Consider the following 25,874-nt stretch of genomic DNA (forward strand, 5'->3'; position numbering starts at 1 on the left):
TGACTCCAGGACCGCTTTATCCACTATGCCACCTAGCTGCCCCTCAAGGTTGGGATTTAATAGAACCATTACCTCTTTTTTTTTTTGGTAGACAATGGGGATAAGTGACTAGCTAGTAAGTACCAAGATTCTTAACAAATCTCTTATTCATTACTTTGCTGTCCCCATTTTACTTTTTTCTTCTTCTCAGCTGTCCAGTTCAATTCTGAAATAGCAGCTAATGGCAAATCATAGGGTTACATTTGTGCTTTCCCTGTGTAGGCTCTCCTAATGAAAGGCAAATGGGGTTAAGTGGCTTGCCCAAGGCCACACAGCTAGGTAATTATTAAGTGTCTGAGGTTGGATTGAACTCAGGTCCTCCTGACTCCAGGGCTGGTGCTCTATCCACTGTGCCACCTAACTGCCCCTCAAATAATATTTTAAAGTCTAAATTCTCAAGGTTCATTTTTTTCACCATGTATAAAAGCACTTAGGCAGATACAGGAAAGAAGCACCAATATCAGAGAACTTCCCATGGGGCTAAGACAGACTAAAGGCCGGCAGGAAGGGATCAGTATAGATGAGCCAGGCTGTCCCTGGAAGAGGAAATTGAGGCAGTCACAACCCAAAAGGCCAATACAATTAAGGCATTAAGAGGTCAGACATTATCCACATAAGGTCAAAATACATCTGGAATATCAAATATACTTCAAATATACTTTAGGTCTAAAGCACTATTCAGCTATCTCATTTTTATATGCAGGGCACCCTGGAGAGGTACCAGCTCTGAGAAATCCTATTAAACTGGAAAGGCTTCAAGGTTGAACCCAATTACAGATGCATGCCTACTGTCTGAGAAGACACTTAGATAATTCATCTATCAGGTGAGGAGTCTTTTTTTTAAAGGACAGAGGTTTGGAAGGGTGGGAGGAAAAGACAGTGAAGGGACTAAGCCAAATGTTCACTGCAGGGGAAAAGTAGGACTTGAGGTTAGAACCATAGACTGTGAGCAGAACACAGACAGATTCAAATGCCAGGCTGAAGAACGAAGACTTTTATTCTATAGACAAGGTGTGGTGGTAGTGGTGGTATCAATGAATACCTTGGTAAAAGCAGACCCTAGTAACAAGGTCAGTTAGAAAGAAATTTGGGCACAAAGTGAAAAGAGCTGGGAAGGCAGTGGAAATAAAAAGAAAGCTGAGTTTAGGAAGGAAGAGTCAGGACCTTGTTCATAAATCAAATATAGAAAGCAGGGAGGAGACTGAAAGCTGACTTCCACCACTTTACCCCGGATGACTTGGGGAATAGTGTTGAGAATGAAAGGTAAGTCAGTAAAGGATAATAATTTGAAAGTGAAAATATTTTTAATTCAGTGTCAGATATGGTGAGTTTAAAGTGTTAGAAGGATATCCCATATCTCCTGGACAGCTGAGAGATACTGGGTGAGAGATCAGGGCAAAAGATACACATTTACAATTTTAATACTTAAATTATGGAAGAGAACATACAGAGAACAGGGTTGTGTCTTGCTGTATTTCTTTTGTTAAGGGACAGGAGAAAGAAAAGCAATTAAAAAAAAAGACCGTCAGGAAAAATGGGAAGAATAAGACAGTACACCATTAAAGCCATGTGAAGAATTACCAGAAGAACCCAGTGTTGAATGAAGTAGAAACCCATGGAGTACGACAGCTGAAAAAAGACTTAGCCAGATCTGACCAGAAAGCTGTTCTGGAGAAGGGGGTTAGGATGAAAGCCAGGACACAGAAGAAGAGCACTGAAGAAAGAGGATGTTAAGTTGGTGGTGAGAAGAGAGGTTAAAAGAAAATAGGAAAGGAAGGCAAGGATGTGAAGCACAGGAATAGCCAACTTATGGGGTCAAGTAAAGAAAAGGGCATAGCAGACAGTCTGCTTCCTATGGCAAAGGTGGAGGCAAGATGATCTAATAGAAGTAAAGAAGAATTTCGAGTTATAATTTCATCATTTTAAAATAATCTTTTGATTTATCAATTTTATATTTAGGAAAACAAGGTTTATAATCATTAAAGTCATGTTTGACCCTCTGTGAGAGGCCCAGAATTGAGATCTATCAGGAAATCTGCAAAAATCAACTGTGACTGGGTACAAGAAACCAACCTTGATACCAAGAGATCAGCTCCAAGAATGGTTCCGAGACAGGTTCTTGGTCATCACTATTATAACTTATTTAAAGATCCTTTATATAAATCAGCTTTAACGTAACTCAAAGATATTTGAAAATTACTTACCCAGCCACAGTAAGACACTGGAGTTCAGCAGCAATTCTTATTGGATGACTTGTAGGAATTAAGTGTTTCAAAGCAATTTTCTCTTCAGGTCCCATTTTTAATTGGGCAGTGGCCAAGTAAACAGAGCTGAAAGTACCTGTGAAAGGCATTGAAAAAACTTCAATATCTGGTTTTTGCAAGCATAACAAAATCCTATTAAAATGCTAAATTACAAAAAAATTTTAAGTACAGAAAATTATCTAAACCATCTGTTTATAACTTTCAGTAATGAGCTTATTAACAGATTATAATAAGAAAATAAAATATGGCATATTTCCATTCTGAATAAATTCTTCCTGCTCTCAGACTGCTTTTCAGTGTTATTAATTCCATTAAACTTTGCAAATCTGTTTGACTAGATTTATATCAATATTTTCAGGGTTAATACTAACATTTTATCTTAAATATTTGATTTTGTTTAATAAATTGGGATATTTTAGGGTTTTTCCTAAAGACAACCACACAGTTTGACGACAAAACTAAGACTGAAATACTTAAAAAGCTATTCCTTTAAAATGTCTCTTCTACCCTAATATTTAGAAACTAATTACAGACATCATGCTATTATTTTCTAACCCAACAGTCTTGCCACTTTCGCCCCAATGCAGTCAACGAGTCTGTAATTAGTTTTTATTCCTCACCCATTCATTTACACACCTTTTACTTTCTTACCCCTTTTCAAATCTGCTTTCCATACACAAACCATCCCCTTTCCCCTGTAAATATATTTCCTTATTCACCAAGCAATCTTTTTAAATAATTGCTAACACAATCCTATTCTTTCTATATAATACTGATTTCCTTTGTTATATCATTTTAGACATCATATTTGCTTGAATATACCATCCTGCCTTTCTATAGGTTTGTGTATTTTGAATTACAAGAGTGCTCATTAATGGATTGAAAGAGCACACTGATACTTATAATTCAGTTTCAAGTATTTAAATGTGCTTCTTTCCAGCTTTAAAGTCATCTAATAAATACTCTTGTAAAAATTCAATTAAGTGACAATAACTCATTAGTATACCAAAATTCATTTTATAATTTTATTTTCTTAACATTTAAAAAGGAATATTAAAGGGAATTTCTTCAAGAAATAAACATACACATCAGAAAAATATAAGAATATTTTTAAATTCAAAATTAGATCCAGATCTACCTTCTCCAATTTTGTCTTCAATCTTAAACACACTACCAAGCTGTGGTACTGCTTCATATAGTTTCTCAATATCTTTTTCAACCCCTGTTGAGGAAATAAACATTTGAAAGCATTTCTAGTCACACTCAATTAACCAAAGGAGATTTATTACATATTTCCTAAAATTAAATAAACCAGTGAAATGAATCATAAAACACAAGCACTTAGATATACAACACAACAAGAAAAAAAGTTTAAAAAATGACAGGAAATTGCATGAATTTATGTTTACCAAAATGTAACTTAAAATTTACTGTTTTGGAATTACACAACTTTAATTTCAACTACTTTTTGATCATGTACACCATCACTTTGGATCAAACACAAAGAAACTCAAGTCAGCATAGAACTAATGACATTTTGTATTCTTATCACTAGATGGCATGACAAGGACATACATTCTTGGAAAACAGAACTTCTTTCCCTGAAATGTATGAGTTCTTTCAAATTTAGAAAAGATTCACATTTAGGGTATTTCCAATGGATACTTTCAACGAATACTACTAAAGCTCAAAAGGAACTTGAAAAATTTCCCAAGCAATGTGCAGAGTAAACAGCTAAGTTAGTTTTAAAGGGAAGTTTAAGCCCTTTAAACTAATTAGAGTATAATGAAAAGTTTTTTGCAGGAAGACATTTTTGATCTTCTCAGGAATCAGAAAGCTATCATGACAGTTCTGGAGTTTGAAAAAATATCAGCATGGATAAGCATCATTCACTTAAAACCTACCAGACACAAGTTTAGAGAATTCTAATATGCTGGTGCAGTGGCCAAAGGCGGATGCTGGAACAAGAGGAAGAAGCATGGAAGTGGGAGCAAAAGTCTAGACTTTTATGGATAACAAAGCCAAAGGGATTTCTGGGTCAACATATATATATAATATAATATATAAGCATTCCCTGCGTTACTAACATTCAGTCGGAACTGAAAGGTGTACACTGCGGCTCAAGAAACAATAAACTCCTAAATAGAAAATCACTGAAGGAAAAATCTTCTACAAGCACTGACACGCCAGCATCACAACTGGTAGGAATTCAATCCAAGAAAATATATCAAGTATTTATTATGTTAGAGGCATGATGCCCAGAAGAAGGAAAAAAATCCAGGCCTTGGACTAGAGGAACTCTTTTTAACTGACTAGGAGAATGCAATAGTTAAACAAGTAAGGAGGAAGAGGAGACTCAAAGCACCCTAGTAAAACCTCAGAGCTCTCAGTTCAGGAGGGTGGCCTTGATGGACTGGGAGCCAGAATGGCCCTAGCTTTCTGAGAGGCAACCTTTTTTATTCAAAAAGAGGAAGATAGTGAGAAGGTGGGGATGCACTATACATTAAAAAGAAACACTCAAAGGAGAAAACCTAGAACTCCAAGGAAAAAGCAGAATGGAAAGAAAGGAAATAAAAGCAGAAATGGATGAGTTTGTCATCAAATAATTACCCTGGACCCCCCCCCCCCCCCCCGGACTGAGAGAAGAAACAGAAAGGACGTTTAAGAATTATTCTGTGTGTGGCACCAAGTCAGGACACATGGGCAGGGGCCACAGGCATCTGAATATTTGTTGGAGCTTTTCTAGACAGCATTAAGTGCTGAACCTGGAGTCAGGTAAATCTGGGTTCAAATCCTGCCTCTGACATTTATCAGTGAGTGACCCTGGACAAGCCACTTAAGCTGTCTGCCTCGGTTTCTTCATTTATAAAATGCAAAAAAATAACAGCACCCACCCCCCAGGGTGGTTGTGAAGATCCAATGAGATAACATTTGTCCTTTGCAAAAAGTCAATGTTGACTGATTTTGCTCCAGTGCTCACACCTAATAAATGATTGTGTCAAAAACAGAGACCCTAATGTTTTCTTGGACTATGTGAATGATTATTTCATCTTTCACAAGGTAGAGAAAGGACACTGGTTCTCTATTCAATCCTGAGCTATAAGGAAGAATAAAGTAAAAATAATAGAAGTCTCAGAAACAAAGGACTTCTCTTAGAATCTGTAAGAGAAATGCTAGAAGTGTCTGGCATGACTCTAGATTTTGGGAAAGCAGTTTTCAAAGGTTCAGAGAAGGGATAATTAGCAAGTAAAGAGCCAAAATTCTACAAGGGAAGCCAGCCTAGGAAGGACAGAAAGTTAACAAGAAAGCATATAATCACAATGATGAGAAAAGCTAGATTTATCTAAAAAGAACATTGATGAATAAGAAACTCACTGACCAGCAACAAAGATGGGAAGCAAGCTAAGAGAGGAGGCTCACAAAAGCCTGGAGGCATCCTTCCCATGCTGTCAACAGTACTTGGAACCCAGAGAGAGCTGAGTTTAGTAAAGACTGCTAAGGATAACAAGGGCATCGGTTTGTTTTGTAAAGCTGTGTTAGGGATTAGAAGAGGTCAGAATGATGGACAACGCTGCTATTTGGAGTGGGCAGAATGAATGAGACAGAAGGCATAACTGCTTGACTCGCCTTTTGCTTGTTTTCTCTGTGAAGAATGCTCTTGGGACCCCACAGGACAAACTAACAATGAGTAAGAGGAAACCAGGAAAGCTAGCTGCCCCTCACTTTAAATTACTTGACCCACATAAACTATATTCAGGGTTACTGAAAAATAGACAGATGTCAGTGAGTTGATCAAGAAACATTCCTTTGAGCAGCTCCAAGATGCCAAGTCCTGACCAAGCATCAGTGATACTGAGGCACAGGATGGTCTCTCCCTTCAGGGAGCTTACAATCCAACAGTCATCAAGCAAAATCCTATTTATAAACAGCCAAAGATACAGTAGGAGGTCATTAAAAGAGGGACAACACTAGAATTCATAGGGATGGAAATGCATCCTATACAAGTTAGAATTTTGGTGAGGACCCAGGGTCAGGGAGGAGAATGAAGGCCAGCCAGCCACATGTAAGGGGGAGCTAGGTCAAAGACTGTCATTTCAAGGTCTGGAGCTTGCTAAAGTGGCTGAGGGCACTGATAAGTGAAGCCCCACCCACCGTCACACAGCCAGGAGGGATCAGAAGTGGGAACTGACTCTAACAATGATTCCGGGGCAAAGTATGGTTTTAATTTGTCTTCTGAGTGCTTGGCACAAGGTTATTATTCAGTAGACATTTAATCAATTCTTATTGACTATATTTTTTTTTTGTGAGATTCACACAACTAGTGAGTATCAAGTGTTTGAGGCTGAATTTGAACTCAGGGCCTCCTGATTCCAGGGCTGGTGCTCCATCCACTGCACATCTAGTTGCCCACAACTGATTAACACAAGGTTGGAGGCACGCCGTGCCAGCTCCCCAGCACCACCAGGGGATCCGGACAGCGTTCCAGAGCTGCCCCGGGGCCTGGGCGGTCTCACCTAGAGACAGGGTCCAGAGCTGACCACCGCACTGTGGAAACCCTGAGAGCCCAGAAGGTGAACAGAGGAGGGGGAGCAGGACGAGGGTCATGGTGGTCCCTGGAGGGCTGGGATGGTCTGTCGGCCGGCCAGACCCGCAAGTAAATCATGAGACGGGGCTCGGTATAGAACTGAAGGTGCCCTACTAACGTTTCACTTATATAGTACGACAGAAAGAAAGCTGGCCTTGGGGTCAAAACGCCTATAGACTGTTCTGGAAGTGTCAGTAAATTGTGACTCCAGAAGTTAAATACAGCCTATTTTACCTACATCATACATATATATATATATATATATAAAACATATTATATATTGTATATTATATATTATATATAACATATATATGTATATATATATGTATCTTAACGCACACACACATGTACGCGAATATAAGAGCGCCTCTTGCCATATGGCCTGGACCTTTCCGTTCTTAGCCTCCGGGTCAAGCACAAGTCTGCGGCGGGCCGGCCTTGGCCGAGCCGGGGCCGTTCTGGAACCCCTCCGGAGCCGCCCAGGCTCTCGGCCCCGGCGGCCCCCGGGCCGGGCTCCTGCCCCCTCGGCGGGGCCCGGGCCGGGCTCCTGCCCCCTCGGCGGGGCCCGGGCCGGGCTCCTGCCCCCTCGGCGGGGCCCGGGCGCCACTCACCTGCGGCCGGCCGGCCGTTCTGCTCGTATCTCTTAAAGGAGCCCTCGGTGCGCACCTGGTCCTGCGGCTCCTCGGGCGCGGCGGCCAAGTCCGCGTCCATGACCGCCGGGCGGGCCGGGGTCTGCGGGCTCCCCGGGCGGCGGGGCGGGGTCCTGCGTTCCAGAACGCCCGGGGGGGGGGGCCGGAAGGGGCGGGCGGGGCGCCGCGGGCCCGGGGCCGAGGGCACCGGCGAGGGCTCCGGGAAGGAAGGAGTCGCCCGGGCCAGGCGCCCCGCGCGCACGCGCCTGCGCCTGCGCGGAGGGTCCCGGCGCCGGCGTCCGGGAGGGCCGCCCTCCACTGCGCAGGCGCCCGGCTTTCCCGCGCGGGAGGGCCGGCGGGAAGGGGGGTGAGCGGGGAGGAGCCCCCCACCCCGGGGGCCGCACCTCCACCGAGGCCCTCCCGCTCTCCGAGGGCCCCTCCGCGTCTTCCCCACTCACGATCGAGGCCGTGCAACTTCCCCGCCGGCTCCCGGGACTCCCGGCCGCCCGGGGCCAAGCCGGCGAGCCAAACGCGCCTGCGCGGCCTCTTCCCGCCTCCCCGCCGAATTCCCCCCGCGCGTGCGCACTGACCCGTTTTAGCGCCCCTACCGGAAGGTTAGGGGAAAACGTCCCTGTGGGAGCCCCGGAGCCGCGGCGGGAGCGGCGGCCGCGCCAGTCACGGTACTGGCGCCCCTCGGGGCACCGCCAGCTTCCGAGGAAGCACCCCTGCAAAACGCTGCAAACCCCGAAGGGCGCAGAGATGCCAGAGAGAACCCTCGTTCCCAGACGCCAATCAGAGTAGGACGCAATCGACTGCCCACCCTGGGTGCCCCCTGAGACCCTAAAGTCCACAGAGGGGGCTTCTGCTTCCGGGGGAAAGGGCCCGAGGTCCCAAGCGGCAGAGGCGGGAAGACCCGGATGCAAACCCCACCCTGAGTGGGAGGGTCCCTGGAACCCTCAAGTTCAAGTCCAGATCCAGGGCTGACCAGTCCCAGTGCATGTTGGGAAGGTGTCCCCATTCAAATTCCCTACACCAGGAACAACCAATCACAGGCGCCGAGAGACATCCTTTCCCGCCGGGCCTTTAACACGCCTGGACTTGGAGACTTTAACGCAGTTCTTTAGTGGGGACCGCTAGGGGGCGCAGTGGAGAGACGCAGGACCTGGCGCCAGGGAGACCCGAGTTCAAATGTGGCCACAGATGCTTAATGACTGTGACCTTGGGCGAATGACTTCGCCTCGTTTGCCTCAGTTTCCTTGTAAGTCAAAATCCAAATTCCTTTAACTGGGGGTGAGGATCCTTCACAATGTGGTCTCTATTTACATTACCAATATTCCTTCACTATCAGCCCTCTACTCCCTCTTAATTCTTCCCCCCTACACACACCTTTTTCTATTACAGGGGAAATCATTTATTTTATTAAGCATCTTCAAAGTATGCTATTTCTATGTGGCCTTCCTGTGGTGAGAAAGGAGAGAATATGCTGTGTTGGGGATAGAAATATAAACACAAAGACAGTCCCCGATGCCAAAATATTACATTCTAAGAAGGGTAAAAACATACAAAAGAAAGTAGTCATCTGAGAATTGAATGGACAGACTTCATTCAGTATCAGTGAAGTAAATGATTTAATCTTGGTTTTCTAAATGGGAAGATTAATCCCTTGGGAAAGGGACTGAGGAAAGGGCAAATGGATCCTGGAGAGGTACTTAGTGAAAAGGTTTTGAAAGAAGTGGTTGGAGAGGAGGGAGTGAACTCAAACTTCCCTTAGATGATATTTGTTCTTCCTTCTCAAAGGAGACTGTGACATCAAGACGGTTGATATCATGACAAGCAGTTGATTTTGAATTGAGCGAGTGGGAGCTGTGTAAAGTCACCAACCACATTTTCTCCTCCATAGCCATCTGGGTCCAGTAGTCAGCTATGGATTATGACAACTGGAGATAGCCCTGGATGTGAGATAGAGTTTAGAGTCAATCTTCCCTCTTGGAGAGACACTGAAACAGAAGGGGCAGGGTCTCTTAATTGGGTGGCTTTCCCCCCATATTTTATCCTGTTTCCAATCTTCATTGCTGAAAGGGGATGCCATCATCCTTCTACTCATCCAGGTTCATAGTCTCAATCATTCCAGACTCTTCCCTCTTCCTCACCCACCATGTCTGATGATTGGTCAACCATTATTGATTCTACTTTCACATCTCTTGCATTGGGTACTTTTTCTTCACTCATCATCTCTTGCTGGGACTGTTTCAACAGCCTCCTAATTAATTTCCCTGCCTCTAATTTCTCTTTTCTCCAATTCATCTTCTATTATCAAGGGGTCAAGTTCAAATAGAAATGAGTCTCTATGAACCACATAGTGACTTTGGAAACTACAAATTAACATTATCTATGTGGTATTATATTTTTATTTATTTCATTATTAAATATTTCCCAATTATATTTTAATCTGGTTCAGGCCACATTGAGGAGCTATACAGACTGCTTGTCGCCTACAGGCCTTGAGTTTGATACCTTTTCTTCCTCATCACAGAGCTGCCAAAATAATATTTCTAAAATACCTAGATTCCTAAAATTCCTAAATTCCACATCACTCCCCTGCTCAACAAGCCACAGTTAAGTTCCCTATTGCCTTTAGAATCAAATGCAGATTCCTCTGGCATTTAAAGTTCTTTACAATCTGAGTCCAACTTAACTCTTGAGATATCTTACACATTAATAGCCATTATGGACTCTTCTGTCCAGCCAAACCCACTGACATTTTGTTCCTCCCTCTCTAGATGTCCTATCCCTCCCTCCTCTACTTATCCTCTTACAATCTCTATCCTCCTACAAATTACATTTTATAGGGAAACAACTACTTGCTCTTCAATGAATGATAATGAAGAGTCACAGAAGTGATCTGCTGGGATCATCACCTGAGAATCATGGGAAATGTGCAGAAAACAAAAAATTTTTGTATGTCTTCTAAGCACTTTGCAAATAACGTATCATTTGATCCTCTCAATAACCTTATGAGGGAGCTGCTGTTATTATCCCTCTTTCTTGTTTTTGTTTTGTTTAATGATCTGAGATCTAATTTGAACTAAAGCCTCCTCCATTTCAGATGTAGTATTTCATCTATCAGCTGTCTAGAAAAGGAGCCGGTAGTAAAACCTATGATCTTAAATGTCTCTACAAAAATGTCCAATGTTTAAACATCAAGCAAGAAGAATTAGAGGTCCTAATGTGAGAAGTCAGATTTATTCTCATAGATGCTTGCTGAAATGATGAGGTTTATAACTCAAAAATAGCTCAGAGGGGTATACCTTAATAACAAGCTAAGTAAGGACAGCTAGGTGGTACTATGGATAGAGCACTGGCCCTGGAGTCAGGAGGATACAAGTTCAAATCTAACCTCAGACACTCCTTAATTACCTAGCTGAGCGACCTTTGGCAAGTCACTGAACCCCATTGCCTTGCAAAAAAAAGAAAAAGAAAAAAAGAGGGGAAAAAAACAAGCTAAGTAAGTGGGCTGGGGAAGAGGAAGAGGAAGAGGAAGAGGAGGTGAGGTAGCATTGGATATTAAAAAGATATACTCAGGTGGGGCCAAGATGGTGGAATAAAGACAGCATCTCACCTGAGCTCTTTTAAATTCCCCTCCAAACAACTATAAAATAATTTCTTCAAATCAATTTCTGGGATAACAAAACAAAAGGCCTATGTGAAACAATGCTACAATTTTCCTGTGACAACTTAGGAGGTTGGTCAAATCTGAACTTCACAGCCAGGGTTCCAGCAACAGGTTTCTGAGGAAGTTCAACAGCAACAACAGTAGCAACTTTGGAGGTTGAACTATTGATCAGAAGGGGATTATGGGGACCTTTTGCTGGCACTGGCTACAGGATCCTATCTCATTGTCCACACACAGATCTTCATGGTTCCTGAGCTCAGAGAAGCATTAGCTCATAACCCTTGTAACCTTAAGGAATCAAAGGACCAGGACATAGTTTCAGGATGGAAAAAGAGTATTTGTGGGCACTCACAAACAGAAGCACAAACCAGTAGTAAACCTACCTTTCCTTAGATTATTCCAATTTGGAAAATTCAAAAACCTGTACTTCTTTAGAGCTAGCTCTGAAAACAGTGAAAAGAAAGGCCTAAAGTTTGGCCCAACTTTAACATAGAGTTTTTATTAAATTAATTATATTTTATAAGTTAAGACATAGACTGGAAAATGAGCAAGCAACAACAAGAAAAGAATCTGACCACAAAAAAAATTATTGTGGTGATAAGGTAGAACAAGACACAAATGCAGAAAACAACAAAATCAGAAAAGCTTCATATAAGATAATCAAAGAAAAATGTGAATTGGTCACAGATCCAAAAAGAATTCCTGAAAAAACTCAAAATAGGATTTTAAAACTCAAGAGAGATAGAGGGAAAAATGGGAAAAGAAATGAGTGATGCCAGAAAAATTTTGAAGAGAGTCAACAGTTTTGCTAAAGAAGGCAAAAAAACCCGAAGAAAAATAAAACTTTAAAAAACAAAATTGGCCAAATCGTAAAAAAGGCACAAAAATTTACTGATGAAAATAATTCCCTAAAAATTAGAACTGGACAAGTGAAAGCTAATGACTTTAGGAGACATCAAGAAACAACACAACAAAGTCAAAAGAATGAGGAAAGAAGACAATGTGAGATATCTCATTGGAAAAGCAATTGCCTAGGAAAATAGATTGAGGAAAGATATTTAAGAATTATTGCACTACCTGAAAACCATAATCAAAAAAAGAGGCTGGACATCATATTTCAAGAATTTATCAAAAAAAAACCCTTCCCTAATATGCTTATACCGGAGGATAAAATAAAAATTGTAAAAAAATCCACTGATCACCTCCTGAAAGAGATTGTAAAATAAAAACTTCTAAGAAAATTTTAGCCAAATTCCAGAACTCCCAGACCAAGGAGAAAATATTGCAAGCAGCAAGAAGCAATTCAAATATCATGGAGCCACAATCAGAATAACACAAGATTTAACAGTTTCTATTTTAAAGGAGCAGAGGACTTGGGATATGATATTCCAGAAAGCAAAGGAATTAGGATTATAAGTAAGTGTAACCTACCTAGCAAAACAAAGTATAATCCTTCAGGAAGAAAAAAATGAATACTTAATGAAATAGAGGACTTTCAAGCATTCTTTTTTTTAGATTTTTTTTTGCAAGGCAATGGGGTTAAGTGACTTGCCCAAGGCCACATGGCTAGGTGTCTGAGGCGGGATTTGAACTCAGGTACTCCTGACTCCAGGGCCAGTGCTCTATCCACTGCGCCACCTAGTCGTCCCTCAAACATTCTTGATGGAAAAACCAGAGCTGACTAGAAAATTTGACTTTCAAATGTGATTCAAGAGAAGCATGAAAAGATAAACATGAAAGAGAATTCATAAGGAATTCAGTATGGTTAAACTGTTTATATCACTATATGGGAAGATAATACTTATAATTCCTAAGAACTATATTATTATTAGTGCATTTAGAAGGAGTATATATAGATAGAGGGAATGGATGTGAGTTGACTATGATGGAATCATTTGAAAAAATAAAATTAAGTTGTGAGAAAGAGGGATGGATAAAAAGAAGGGAGAAATGAGAGGTAGAATGGGGTAAATCACACATAAAAGAGGCGTGAAAGGCCATATTTTTACATTGGAAAAAAATAGAGGTGAGACTAGAGGGGGCATGTGGGGTAACGTTTGAACCCTCCTCTCAGAATTGTCTCAAAGAAGAAATAACAAACACACTCAGTTTGTTATAGAAATCTATCTTACTCTGGTTCTGGTTCTTGTCCTTCGTTATGGAAGAAGACCAAAATGACATCACTATGTTTGAAACAAATGACAATGTGTCCTGCCATGGCTGATCAGACCAATACAAGCCTGGAATGCTCTACCAAAGGTCAGGCACAAACAATCCATGTGAACACTTGGGGTGGGTACACTAAACTTAATGGATGTCACGTTTCCTTTGAACTGCTTTAATTCTGCCTTCCTCATAGAGTGCAGCCCCCTCTCTGATGAGGGCAGGCCATGCTGGGTGGTCCTATGCCAGTGTCTCCCATGCTGTGCAATGAATCTTACCCTACAGGGAAGCAGAAGGGGAGAGGGATAAGAGAAGCAGGAAGCTGATAGGATGAAGGGCAGATTGGGAAGTCAGTGATCAGAAGCAAAACAGACTTTTGAGGAGAGCAAAAGGAAAAAGAGAGGAGGACAAACCTGGGTTTGGTAGGATCAAGGGATATACACAATTAGTAATCATAACTATAAATGTAAATGGAATAAACCCATCCATAAAAACTGAGTGAATTAAAAACCAGAATCCTATAATATATTGTTTACAAATTTGAAATAGACAGACACATAGAGTAAAAAAAAAGACTGAAAAAGAATCTTTCAAGCTTCAACAGAAGTTTTAAAAAAAAGCAGACTTATAATCATGATCTCAGACAAAGCAAAAAGCAAAAATAGGTTCAGATAAAAGAAATAAACAAGGAAACAATATTTTTGTTAAGAAGTACCATAGGAGCAGCTAGGATGGGGCAGCATATAGAGCACTGACCCTGCAATCAGGAGGACCTGAGTTCAAATCCAGCTCAAACACTTAATAATTACCTAACTGTATGACCTTGGACAAGTCACTTAACCCCATTGCTTTGCAAAAACCAAAAAGTAAAATAAAACAAAATGTACCATAGATAATGACATATCAATATTAGACATATATTCATCAAAAGGTATAGTATCCAAATTCTTAAAGGAAAAGTTAAATGTTATAGTAAAAAATAATATAACTATTCTAGGGGGGAAATCTAACTTTCCAACCAAAAATTAAACAAGAAAGAAATTAAGAAAATGAGTAGCATTTTAGAAAAGTTATATGTGATAGAGCTCTGAAGAGAAATAGAAATATAAAGGAATATATCTTTTTCTTGGCTGTACATAACCCCTATACAAAAATTGATTATGTATTAGGGTATAAAAATCTCACAATCAGGGGCAGCTAGGTGGTGCAGTGAACAGAGAATTGGCCCTGGAGTCAGTAGTACCTGAGTTCAAATCTGGCCTCAGACACTTAATAATTACCTAGCTGTATGGCCTTGGGCAAGCCACTTAACCCCATTGCCTTGGAAAAAAAAACAAAAAAATCTAAAACAAAAATCTCACAATCAAATGTAGAGAACCAGAAATGTTAAATGCAATAAAGATTGCATTTGCTAAAGGGCCATGGAAAGTTAGATTAAAAATTAATTGAAACTAAATAATCTAATCCTAAAGTCTGAGTGGGCCAAAAAATGAATGAATCATAGAAACAATTTTTTTTAAGAGAATGACAACAATGAGACAACGTACCTAAATTTATGGAATATAGCGAAGTTGTACTCGGGGTAAATCTTGTATCACTAAATATTTACATCAATAAACTAGAGAAAGAATAGATCAATGAATTGGACATGCAACTAAAGAAAATTGGACATGCAACTAGAGAAACCACAAATTAAAATTTCCCCAATTAAATACCAAATCAGAAATCCTGAAAATGAGAAGAGATTACTAAAATCAAAAGTAAGAGATATATTAAACTAGTAAAATAAAACTAGACTCTGGTTTTATGAAAAAAAATTAATCATTAGTTAATTTGATTTAAATAGAAAAGAAAGGAAACCAATTTATCGGTATCAAATGAAAAGGGAAGGGGCGGCTAGGTGGCGTAGTGGATAAAGCACCAGCCCTGGAGTCAGGAGTACCTGGGTTCAAATCCGGTCTCAGACATTTAATAATTACCTAGCTGTATGACCTTGGGCAAGCCACTTAACCCCATTTGCCTTGCAAAAACCTAAAAAAAAAGGGTGAATTCATCATCAATGAAGAAGAAATTAAATAAAATAGGAGCTGTTTGACCCAAAGAGAAATAATATGTCAACTAAAATGAAATGGATGAATATTTGCAGAAATGTAAATTGCCTAAATTACCAGAAGAGAAAAGAGAATACTTAAGAAACTAATTCAAAAATAAATTTAATAAACCTTCAGTGAACTCCCTGAAAAAATCATCAAGACCAGATGAATTCATAAGTGAATTCTAGTAAACATTTAAAGACCAATTAATTTCAATACTTTATAAACTATTTGGAAAAATAGTCAAAAAAGTTTTACCAAATTATTTTTACAATTCAAATAAGTTGCAGATACCTAAAGGAAGAAAATAAACAGAAAGAAAACTATGAACCAATTTCCCTAATGTATATTGCTGCAAAAATTTTAAACAGAGCACTAGTAAGGAGATTATATAAATATATCACAAAGATCAGATACTATGACCAGGTGGAACTTATCCCAGGAATGCAGGGTTAGTTCATTAGTAGGAAAACTATCAGCATAATTGTCCATGCTAATAACAAAAACAACAAAAATCATATGCAGAAAATTTTTTTGACAAAATACAACTATCATTCCTATTAAAACACTGGAAAATATTGAAATAAATGAGGCTTCCCTTAAAATCAAAATAGCTATCTAAAATCATCAGCAAACATTATCTGTAATAGGTATATGCTAGAAGCCTTCCTAATAAGATCAGGGATGAAGTAAAGATCCCCAATATCATCATTATTATTCAATATTGTACTAGAAAAGCTAGCTATAGCATTAAGAGAAGAAAAAGAAATTGAAGGAATTATTATAGGCAATGAGGAAACACAACTATCACTCATTGAAGATAACATGATGATAATATATATATATATATATATAGAGAGAGAGAGAGAGAGAGAGATTCCTTAGAGAATTCATCTAAAAGAAGCTAGTTGAAATAATTAGCAAATTCAGTAAAGTTGAAGGATATAAAATAATCCCAAATAAAGCTTCAACATTTCTTTAAATTGCAGAAAAATTCCATCAAGAAGAGATAGAAAGAGAAATTCCATTTAAAAGAACTATAGACAGGGGCTGCTAGGTGGCCCTGGAGTCAGGAAGACCTGAATTCAAACCCAGCCTCATATACTTAATAATTATCTAGCTTTGTAACCTTGGACAAGTCACTTAACCCCACTGCCTTGCAACAGCCAAAAATAAATAAATGAATAAATAAATAAAATAACTGTAGACAGTATAAAATACCTGGGATTCTACCTGCCAAGATTAACTGAAGAACTACATGAATAAAATTACAGAACACTTTTCCCACAAAGAAAGTCAGATCTAAACAATTGGAGAAATGTTAATTGTTCATAGTTAGGCCCAAACAACATAATAAAAAACACTATTCTACCTAAATCAATTTACTTATTCAGTTCCATATCAATCAAATGAGCAAAAAATATTTTATAGAACTAAGAAAAAAATTAAAAAGATTCATCTGGAAGAACAAAAGGTCAAGAATATCAAAGGAATCAATGAAAGAAAAAAATGTGAAGAATGATTCCCTAGCAGCACCAGATCTCAAACTGTATTACCAACAGTAATAATAAAACAATTTAAAACTGGCTAAGAAATAGTGTACTGGATTAGTGGAATGTCACAGTTTATAGTAAATAACCATTGGAATCTAGTGTTTAACGATAAATGCTAAGATCAAGCACGTGGGACAAGAACTCACCATTTGACAATATTTGTTGGAAAAATCAGAAAGCAGATTAGCAGAAACTAGGTATAGACGAACACCTCACACTGTCTATCAAGATAAAGTCAAAATGGGTATGTGATTTAGACAGAAAGGGTGATATAAGCATTTTAAAGGAGCATGGAATATATTATCTGTATTATATGGACAAGTGAAAAATTTATGAGATAGAGAACATTACAATATGTAAAAATAGATAATTTTGATTACTTTAAATTAAAAGTTTTGCATATTCAAAACGATTGCTACCAAGATTAGAAGAAAAGCAGAAAATGTGAAAAAATTTACATCAAATTTAATCGATAAATGTCTCATTTCTCAATTATATAAAGAACTGAGTCAAAACTATAAGAACAAGAGTCATTCCACAATTTTATACATGGTCAAAAGATAGGAAGAAACAACTTTCAGAAAAAAGAAATCAAAGCTATTTATAGACATGTGAAAAACATGTTCTAGAGGGGGCAGGACCAAGATGGTGGCAGAAGTAGAGCCTCTCTTAGGTGCTCTCTCCAAAATATTTCAAAAACCTGAAAATTATGACTCTAACTAAATTTTTGAGAGAACTCACAGAAAGATCCAGTGAGGCAATTCCCCAAGATAACCTGGAAAATAGTAGGAAGTCTCTGTTCCATGGGGTTGGAGGGAGCAGTAGCACATTAGAGGGAAGGAGCTTCAGCCTTCTGGAAACAGCCCCAGGGTGCCTGGGAGCCCCCACTCCCTGCAGCAGAAACAGTTTCCTGACCTGCACCCCAGGGAGCACCAAGCACTACTTGGAAAATCAGCAGGGAGACCTCTGCCAGAGTGAGCACCAAGCCCAGACCCTCAGCCCAGCCACGGTCCTCAGCACATCCCAGATCCTAGGAAACAGATGCAGGCTTGTGGAGTGGCACAGCAGGAGCTGCTTAGCAGCTGCGCCCTGAATGCTCAGCTCACAGAAGGTAAGGGGGTGGAGAGAGACTGCAGAGGTCTCTCCTCTGTCCCTGGGACAGGACTCTGGAGATTTAACCATATTCAGACCCTGGTCACAGTCTAGACCCCCTATAGATCAAGGACCCCACCACAACCACCCCAGCCCCGTGGTTATTCAACAGACTAGAAATGCAGTCAGAGCCTCACACACTGAAGCCCTTTCAGGGTGTTCCAATAATACTCAAAAGCTCAGGAAGCACCCCAAACCAAGAACAGACTGGGGAAATGAGTAAACAAACAAAAACAAGGAATCTGACCATAGACAATTACGTTGGTCCCATGGAAGATCAAAATACTCAATCGGGAGATGAGAAAGTCCAAGATTCTGCAGCTAAAGACTCCAAGAAATATAGAAGGTGATGACCGAACTGAAAAAAGATTTTGAAAATTATATAAGGGAGATAGAAGAAGAAGAAGAACTGAGAAAAGAAATGAGAGAGATGCAGGAAAAATATGAAAACAAAGTCAGCAGCTTAGTCAAGGAGATCCAAAAAATGCTGAAGAAAATAACATGTTAAAAACCAGATTGGGTCAAATGGATAAAACAGTTCAAAAAGTTATTGAAGAGAATAATGCTTTACAAAGCAGAATTGAACAGATGGAAAAGGAGATAAGAAAGCTCTCTGAGGAAAACAAATCCTTCAGATGTAGAATGGAGCTAAAGAAAGCTGTTGACTTTGTGAGAAATCAAGACAATAATTCAACACCAAAATAATGAAAAATGTGAAATATCATTGAAAAAACAACTGATATGGAAAACAGATCTAGAAAAGATAATTTAAAAATTATTGGGCTACCTGAAAGTCATGATCAGGAGAAGGGCCTTGACCTCATTTTTAAAATTGCCCTGATATCCTAGAAGCAGGGGGAAAAATAGAAATTGAGAAAAATCCACTGATCTCCCCCAGAAAGAGATCCAAAAAAAACCAAACACCAGGAATATTATAGCCAAGTTCCAGAATTTCCAAGTCAAAGAGAAAATATTACAAGAAACCATAAGGACATAATTCAAATATCATGTAGCTGCAGTCAGGATTACCCAGGACTTAGCAGCATCTCCATTAAGGGCTTGTAGGGCTTAGAATATAGTATTCCAGAAGGCAAAACAGCTGGGAATGCAACCCGAGAATCAACTACCCAGCTAAACTGAACTTCCTCTTCCAGGGGAAAAGATGGAATTTCAGTGAAATGGAATTTCAAATGTTTCTGTTGAAATGACCAGATCTAAACAGAAACTTTGATCTTCAAGTACAGGACTCAAGTGAAGCATAGAGAGGGTGGACGAGAAGGGTAAATTATGAGGAACTTAATGTTGATGAAGTGCATGTATTCCTGCATAGAAATGATCCTGATAATACTCATATGAACCTTCTCATTTAATAGATCAGGTAGAAGGAACTTTTATAGATGAGGCACAGGAGAGAGCTGAATTTGAAGATATATTGTAAAAATGGAGTCAATGGATGAAAGGGAAATGTACTGGGAGTAAGAGAAATTTGAGACATAATAGGCTAAGATACTTCATATGAAAGCTTTCATATAGCTTTTGCAATGGTATGGAAGGAGGGGATGGTGAGGGGGAATGAAGGAGTCTTCATTCTCATCAGAAATGGCTCAGAGGGGCAACTAGGTGGTGCAGGGGATAGAGCACCGGCCCTGGAATCAGGAGTACCTGAGTTCAAATCTGGCCTCAGACACTTAATAATTACCTAGCTGTGTGGCCTTGGGCAAGCCACTTAACCCCAACTGCCTTGCAAAAAAAGAAAAGAAAAGAAATGGCTCAGAAAGGAAACACCATACACACTCAATAAGGTGTAGACATCTAGAAGAAAAAGGAGAGAAGGTGGACAAGGGGAGGGGAAGAGGGATGTGGGTTATAGAGGAGAGGGTAGATCATAGGAGAGGATAGTCAGATATAATACATTTTCTTTTTCACTTTTTGTAAGGTGGTGGGATTGGGTGGCCTGTCCAGGACAGTGGGGCCAAGTGGTTGCTAGGTCTCTGGGGTGGGATGTGGACTTGGGGCCTCTTGACCCCAAGGCTGGAGCTCTGTCCATTGTGCCACTCAGCTACCCACAGCACATTTTTGAAGAGGGACAGAGTGAAAGGACAGAGAGAATATAATAGATGATAGTAGAGAGGAATGGATGGAGGGAATTACAATCAGCAACAGCAACTGTGGAAAAATATGGAAGTAACTTCTCTAATGGATTTATGATAAAGAATGTGATACACCCAAAACAGAGCTGATAGTATCGGAACACAGACTGAAACATTTTTTTCTCTTTCTTTTACTTTATTTCTCATGAGGTTTTATATTTTTGTGGGGGAGGTGATATTATGTTTACTCTTAAACAAGAATATTTTAGTTATGTGTAAATAAATTAAAGAAAATTTTTAAAAAAAGAAAAAATGTTCCAAATCACCATTGATTAAAAATTAAGACATTAAAACAACTCTGAGGTACTATCTCATACCTTTCAGATTGACTTATATGACAGAAAAGGAAGATAATTGAGGGGAGGTGGAAAAATTGGGTCACCAATGCACAGTTGTGAACTGATCCAACCACTCTGGAAAGCAATTTGGAATTATGTTCAAAGGGCAATAAATAAGTGCATACCCCATTGACCCAGCAATACCACTACTAGGTATGCATCCCAAAGAAATTTTTTAAAAAAGAAAAATGACCCATACTTATATTCACAGCAGGTCTTTTTGTGGAAGGAAAGAATTGGACATTGAAGGGATGCTCAACAGGCAATGGTATTTGATTGTGATGCAATATTACTGTGATAAAAGAAATAATGAGCAGATACTTTCAGAAAAACTTGGAAGAGTGATATGAACTGATGCAAAGTGAAGTGCAAAACCAGGAAAACAATATACATAATAATAGAAATATTGTACAATGGATGTGAATGATTTAGCTGTTCTCAACAATGCAGGGATCTAAGACATTTCAAAAGAATTTATGATGAAAAATGTTATCCACTTCCAGAGAAAGAGTTGATGTAGTCTGAATGAAGATCAAGGTGTGCTGTTTTGTCACTTTCTTAATTTTCTGGAGGGTTTTGTTATTTGCTTTTTTTTGCAACATGGGAAATATGCAAATATACTTTGAAGGACTTCACATGTATAATCTATATCAAATTGTTTGCCTTCTCAAGCAAGGGTTAGGGTAGGGAGGAAGAAACTTAGAAACACAAAAATTTTGCAAATGAACTTCAAAAAATTTTTTTACATATAATTGGAAAAATATTTTTTTAAAAAAGTTATATGATAAAATCCAGAAAAGGGTGTCTTGGAGGATAGAAAGAGTGAAACATTGGGAGGGAGAAAGAAAATGGATGAAAAACTAAGTCAAGGCAAGCAGAGGGGACATGGAATGCCATATACTGGGAATGGTAAGGAGGGCAGTTTGCCTGGAATGTAAAGTGTATGAATGACAGTAATGTTTAATGAATTGGGAAGGCTGCCATGAGCCAAAGATTGTGAAGGACTTTAATGACTGCATTAAGGGAGATGAGTAGTGGATAGAGCACTTTTCTTGGAGCCAGGGGGATAGGAGTTCGAATCCAGTCTCAGGCACTTAATAGTTGTGTAACTCTGATTACCCTGATTGCTTCTCATCCAAGACCTTCTCCAATTGTTCTGATTCCTATCTGGCCACTGGACCCAGGTGCTCTAGAGGAGAAAGTGAGACTGGTGACTTAGCACAGTCCTCCCTCACTCAAATCCAGTTCATGCTCTTGCCATGGCATCCCTGTTGCTATGTCCTCTTCAAGAATGAAAGATAAACATCAACATCATCATCATCATCATCATCACCAAGGCAATAGGGAGACACTAGAGCTTTTCAAACAGGAGATCAGTCTCTGTGCTTAGGAATTGTAAGGCTAGAAGAGAAAGGAACCTTAGGAGTTAGGTTCAGGAATGATGAATTAAAGCTAAGAGTCCCCAACCTGTGAAATTTGTTGGATTGGACAAGGTTTATTTCGAAGAATCAGACTTAGAAAGTGTGAATAATGTGGCAATTGGAGTGATTTTTAATTTATCCATGGCCTTCGTTAACCAGTAGGATGGAGACTCTGGATTACGCAGAATGCCACCTCAGATCCCTCTCACCTGTGTAGCTATCTGCCACATTCTTGCTATTACATGTAGTTAATAGGGACTGAAGATGATCCCTGTTAATATACTCACTCACAACCTTAGATAACTCCTGATAATGAGATTTCTCTGCAAATATTACTCCTTTTCAGAGAGCACTGATGATCTTTTTGAGAGAGCCAGGAGTTGTTGAACTGAAACATTTTAGTCCAGGATCATCTTTACATATTTGTTGTTAGGGTATATTACTGAGTACTTGGAGAGAATGTATGTATCTGAATCATGATTTAATCCTTTTGTTCACAGAATATTTGTCCTATTCAGGTCATAATATTTTCATAAGATTTAAGAAATGTTTGTAGATTTGATTTGTAAAGGCTCAGGGTCTCACTCTCAGGTGCTCTTAACCCCAAGCAGAGTAACCAAGGCATCTTAAGATTATTAGAAGGACTGGGAATGGTGCAGTGAATAGAGCACCGGCCCTGGACTCAAGAGAGCCTGAGTTCAAATCCAGACTCAGACACTTAATAATTACCTGGCTGTGTGACCTTGAGCAAGTCACTTAACCCCATTGCCTTATCAAAAAAAAGATTATTAGGACTATAGTTAAAGAAAATCCTATCTTCCTCCTATTCAATTCAGATCCCAGTTCATTGTCTGCAGAGTTTGTATGTGAAATATGTGTGGATGAACCAGCACTATGGATTTTACATCATCTGGCCAAGTCACTCTTCATCCACTTAGATCTCGTGAATAGAGTTCTTATTTTTAGTTATTGGTTTTTGCAAGGCACTAGGCTTGAATGACTTGCCTAACTTCACACAACTAAGCAAGTAGTGTCTGAGGACAGATTTGAACTCAGGTCCTCCTGACTCCAGGGCCAGTGCTTGATACACCACACCACTTAGCTGCCCCTAGTTGGAGCTCTTTCGATTATGAATAGATTTGGGTAGTTATTGATGTCTCAGGGGGACATTCAACATCATCTTCCATTTGGACTCTATTGATGCTGATTATTGGAGGAGGAAATGGCAAACCACTCCAGTATCTTTACCAAGAAAACCCCAAATGGGTCTGGCCGGAAAATGACTAAGCAACAAAAATACTAGAGATCCTCTATGACACTGGCCAACATCTTTGCTGGACATGCAACTCTCCCCTTTTGTAGCTAATAATCAGAGAGTTGTTAAGGCAATTTAGCACTGATATTATCTATTTAAGAAGTCTTTTGTGATTTGACATATTCATGGGAGGTATCTTGTTGGAGGCAATATTTCTTTATTTGGTGATTCCTTAAATGTATGGAATTTATGAAATCATATTGTTTCATAATGACAAACAAATGGACTCTTTCAAAAAAATTTCCAGCAGTAGCAGTTGAAATCATATTTCCAAGATTTTATGTTGGACAGAGAAAACACATCTGGAACTTGTCAAGTCAGGTTAACTTTACAAGGTAATTCCTTATAGCAAGACCTCTGGTCAAATGCAAGCTTTCTCTTGCAATTAAAATGCTTTAGAAAATCATGAATATTAAAAGCTGAACATAAGCTGCCTTAAATTTTGTCATTTCAAAAGGACAAAGTGTGCACATTAAAAAAAATCAGTCCAATAACTTTTCTTTTTAAAGCAGAAAACCTGAGTCAAGAATGCTAAGAAGAAAATTCTGTTTTCTGTTGTTTTTCAGTCATGTCCAACTCTTCATAACAGCATTTTGAAGTTTTCTTGGCATAAAGACTGGAGTAGTTTTCATTTCCTTCTCCAGCTCAGTTTATAATGAAGAACTGAGACAAACAGGGTTAAGTGACTTCCCCAGGATCACATAGCTGGTAAGTCAAGAAAATGAGTCTTTCTGATTCCATGTCAAGTACTCTAACCACTGTACTTCCCAGCTGCCCTGTATCTAGTTCTGTAATTCTGTATTTGTTTTCCTTTTTCATGTCATTCTGTGAGCATGATTTTACAATCACCCCTTTTTCAATTTTAACTAAAAGGGAATATAAAAAGAGTAACAGTATTACTGCAACTAGAGAACCAAACCAACTGTTTTGCATGGTAGAAAGATAGCAGCTGCTGCCAAAAGCTCCAACAAAGACTTCACCTCTCTCTTTTTTGAGGCAGCCCATGCAATTCGACAGGAACCACATCTCTGGACTGTTTTTTAGGCTGCCCATTATATTATTACTACAAGGGTGAAGTTATATTTGCAGATCTTTGAGTTGGAAAGAAGGAATTAGAGAGCTGGCAAGATCTCTCTTATGCAAAGGAGCTAGATGATTCTGAGAATTTGGTATTCCTATAGGACTTCCTATGCATTTCTATATCTTTCTGTGCTGTGACCCTGGGCAAACTTGGTGCACGTGAAAATGCTATGATCTGAAGGACTGGTTCACAGTGACTACTACAAACCTGATGACATTTTTAGAACCCTTTCCTTGTCTCTTAGGCACATCTATATCAGAGGTCATATGATCAACAAAAGATTGGAGAATTTTGCTGAATGACATACTTACTAAACCTGAAAAGAAATGAAGACATGGCAGAACTCAGTCTGAATGGGAGATATCCTTAGGTCCAGAGGATGGAGTTTCTTAAGATTCAGAATGACTACTTATGGAAAAAATAATATAAAGCCAAGACATATAAAATAATATTAATAGGTTTAGTTTTTAACAACTGACTGATGCTTGTTACTTTTTCTTAATGATAAAATTTTTCCCAATGTTCCTTGCTCCATTTCTTCCATAAATTCGCACTACTTTATTTGTTATCCTGTACTATTATAAGCTAAAGAAGTAACACCTGCCTCTTTTCCAGCCCTGATTGCTCATTCTTAATGCCATTCATGCATGCTATTCTTCTCTGACTAGGCTCAAAGGGCAATTAGTAGTTTATAACACCCAAAGTAGAGAAAATAGAAAATATGTGATCCTGGGCTTTTCTTCCAAATTGGGAACAGGTATTTTGTTCCCATCTACATCATCTTCTCTTCCATTTTATTCATGAAGAAATGTGATCAGGCATGAAAGATGTGAAGATTTAGGGGGAAAAAATGGTACAATGAATTCATTGAAGAACTTTATTTCATTTAATATATATTTAAATAAATTCATTTATTTATTTTTCCAACTACATGCAAAGAAAGTTTTCAATCTTTTCAAGGTATCTTTTCCTCCCTTCCTTCCTTCTCTCCCTTCCCTGAACAGAGAGAAATCTACAGGCTACAAGCATAACTATGTTAAACATATTTCTATATTAAGCACAATATATTTTTTTAAAGACAAATTCTCTAGTACCATTATGGAGCATGTCCAACATAGATTTTAAATGGAAGATTTGAACTTTGCCCTCTAATAATCCTGGGTGTTATTTGGACATCATAGGCCCAACACAAAGGGATTACTGTTTTGAAATCCTGAATTTGTTTCTCTTCTGAGAGAAGTCCAAACCTTTAGGGTAATACTCTTAAGACTATAGGCGTAAATATGTCCCTCAGATGGAAATGTCTCTCATCTGGCTATGAAAGTTTGCCTCTTAAGCAATACCAGACATTTTCATTCCATACAGAAGTCAAACTTTATGGACCTGTAGGTGTGTAGAAGACCCTAGGATAAAAAGCA

The 25,874-nt window shown here is 39.1% G+C and overlaps 2 protein-coding genes across 3 annotated transcripts in view; one reads left to right on the forward strand and one right to left on the reverse strand.

Annotated features, from left to right (window-relative positions):
* CDC7 (cell division cycle 7) overlaps nt 1-7,743 on the reverse strand; it is a 22,686-nt gene extending 14,943 nt beyond the window's left edge. The window contains exons 1-3 of one of the 2 annotated variants that reach the window (XM_074221694.1): nt 7,555-7,743; nt 3,442-3,525; nt 2,244-2,379 (exon numbers count right to left, since the gene is read on the reverse strand). In XM_074221694.1, the coding sequence (XP_074077795.1) occupies nt 2,244-2,338 (95 nt within the window). In that variant the 5' untranslated portion in view covers nt 2,339-2,379; nt 3,442-3,525; nt 7,555-7,743. Of the gene's footprint in view, nt 1-2,243; nt 2,380-3,441; nt 3,526-7,499 lie in introns of both variants that reach the window. The other variant, XM_074221695.1, reaches the window with a different exon arrangement.
* LOC141511849 (uncharacterized) lies at nt 7,598-25,874 on the forward strand. The gene is made up of 4 exons (XM_074220863.1): nt 7,598-7,655; nt 7,765-8,775; nt 23,942-24,083; nt 24,701-25,874. The coding sequence occupies exons 1-2, from the start codon at nt 7,598-7,600 to the stop codon at nt 8,316-8,318; spliced, it is 612 nt and encodes a 203-aa protein (XP_074076964.1). The 3' UTR covers nt 8,319-8,775; nt 23,942-24,083; nt 24,701-25,874.

The sequence above is a fragment of the Macrotis lagotis genome, chromosome 2 (assembly GCF_037893015.1).
Source record: "Macrotis lagotis isolate mMagLag1 chromosome 2, bilby.v1.9.chrom.fasta, whole genome shotgun sequence".
NCBI lineage: Eukaryota > Metazoa > Chordata > Mammalia > Peramelemorphia > Peramelidae > Macrotis > Macrotis lagotis.

Excerpts from the sequence above, each read along its gene's own strand:
- LOC141511849 (XM_074220863.1), top strand. The coding sequence starts at position 7,598 with ATGACCGCCGGGCGGGCCGGGGTCTGCGGGCTCCCCGGGCGGCGGGGC. Across the intron at positions 7,656-7,764 it reads GCGGCGGGGCGGGGTCCTGC|GCGCCCCGCGCGCACGCGCC; the intron begins GTTCCAGAACGC and ends CGCCCGGGCCAG.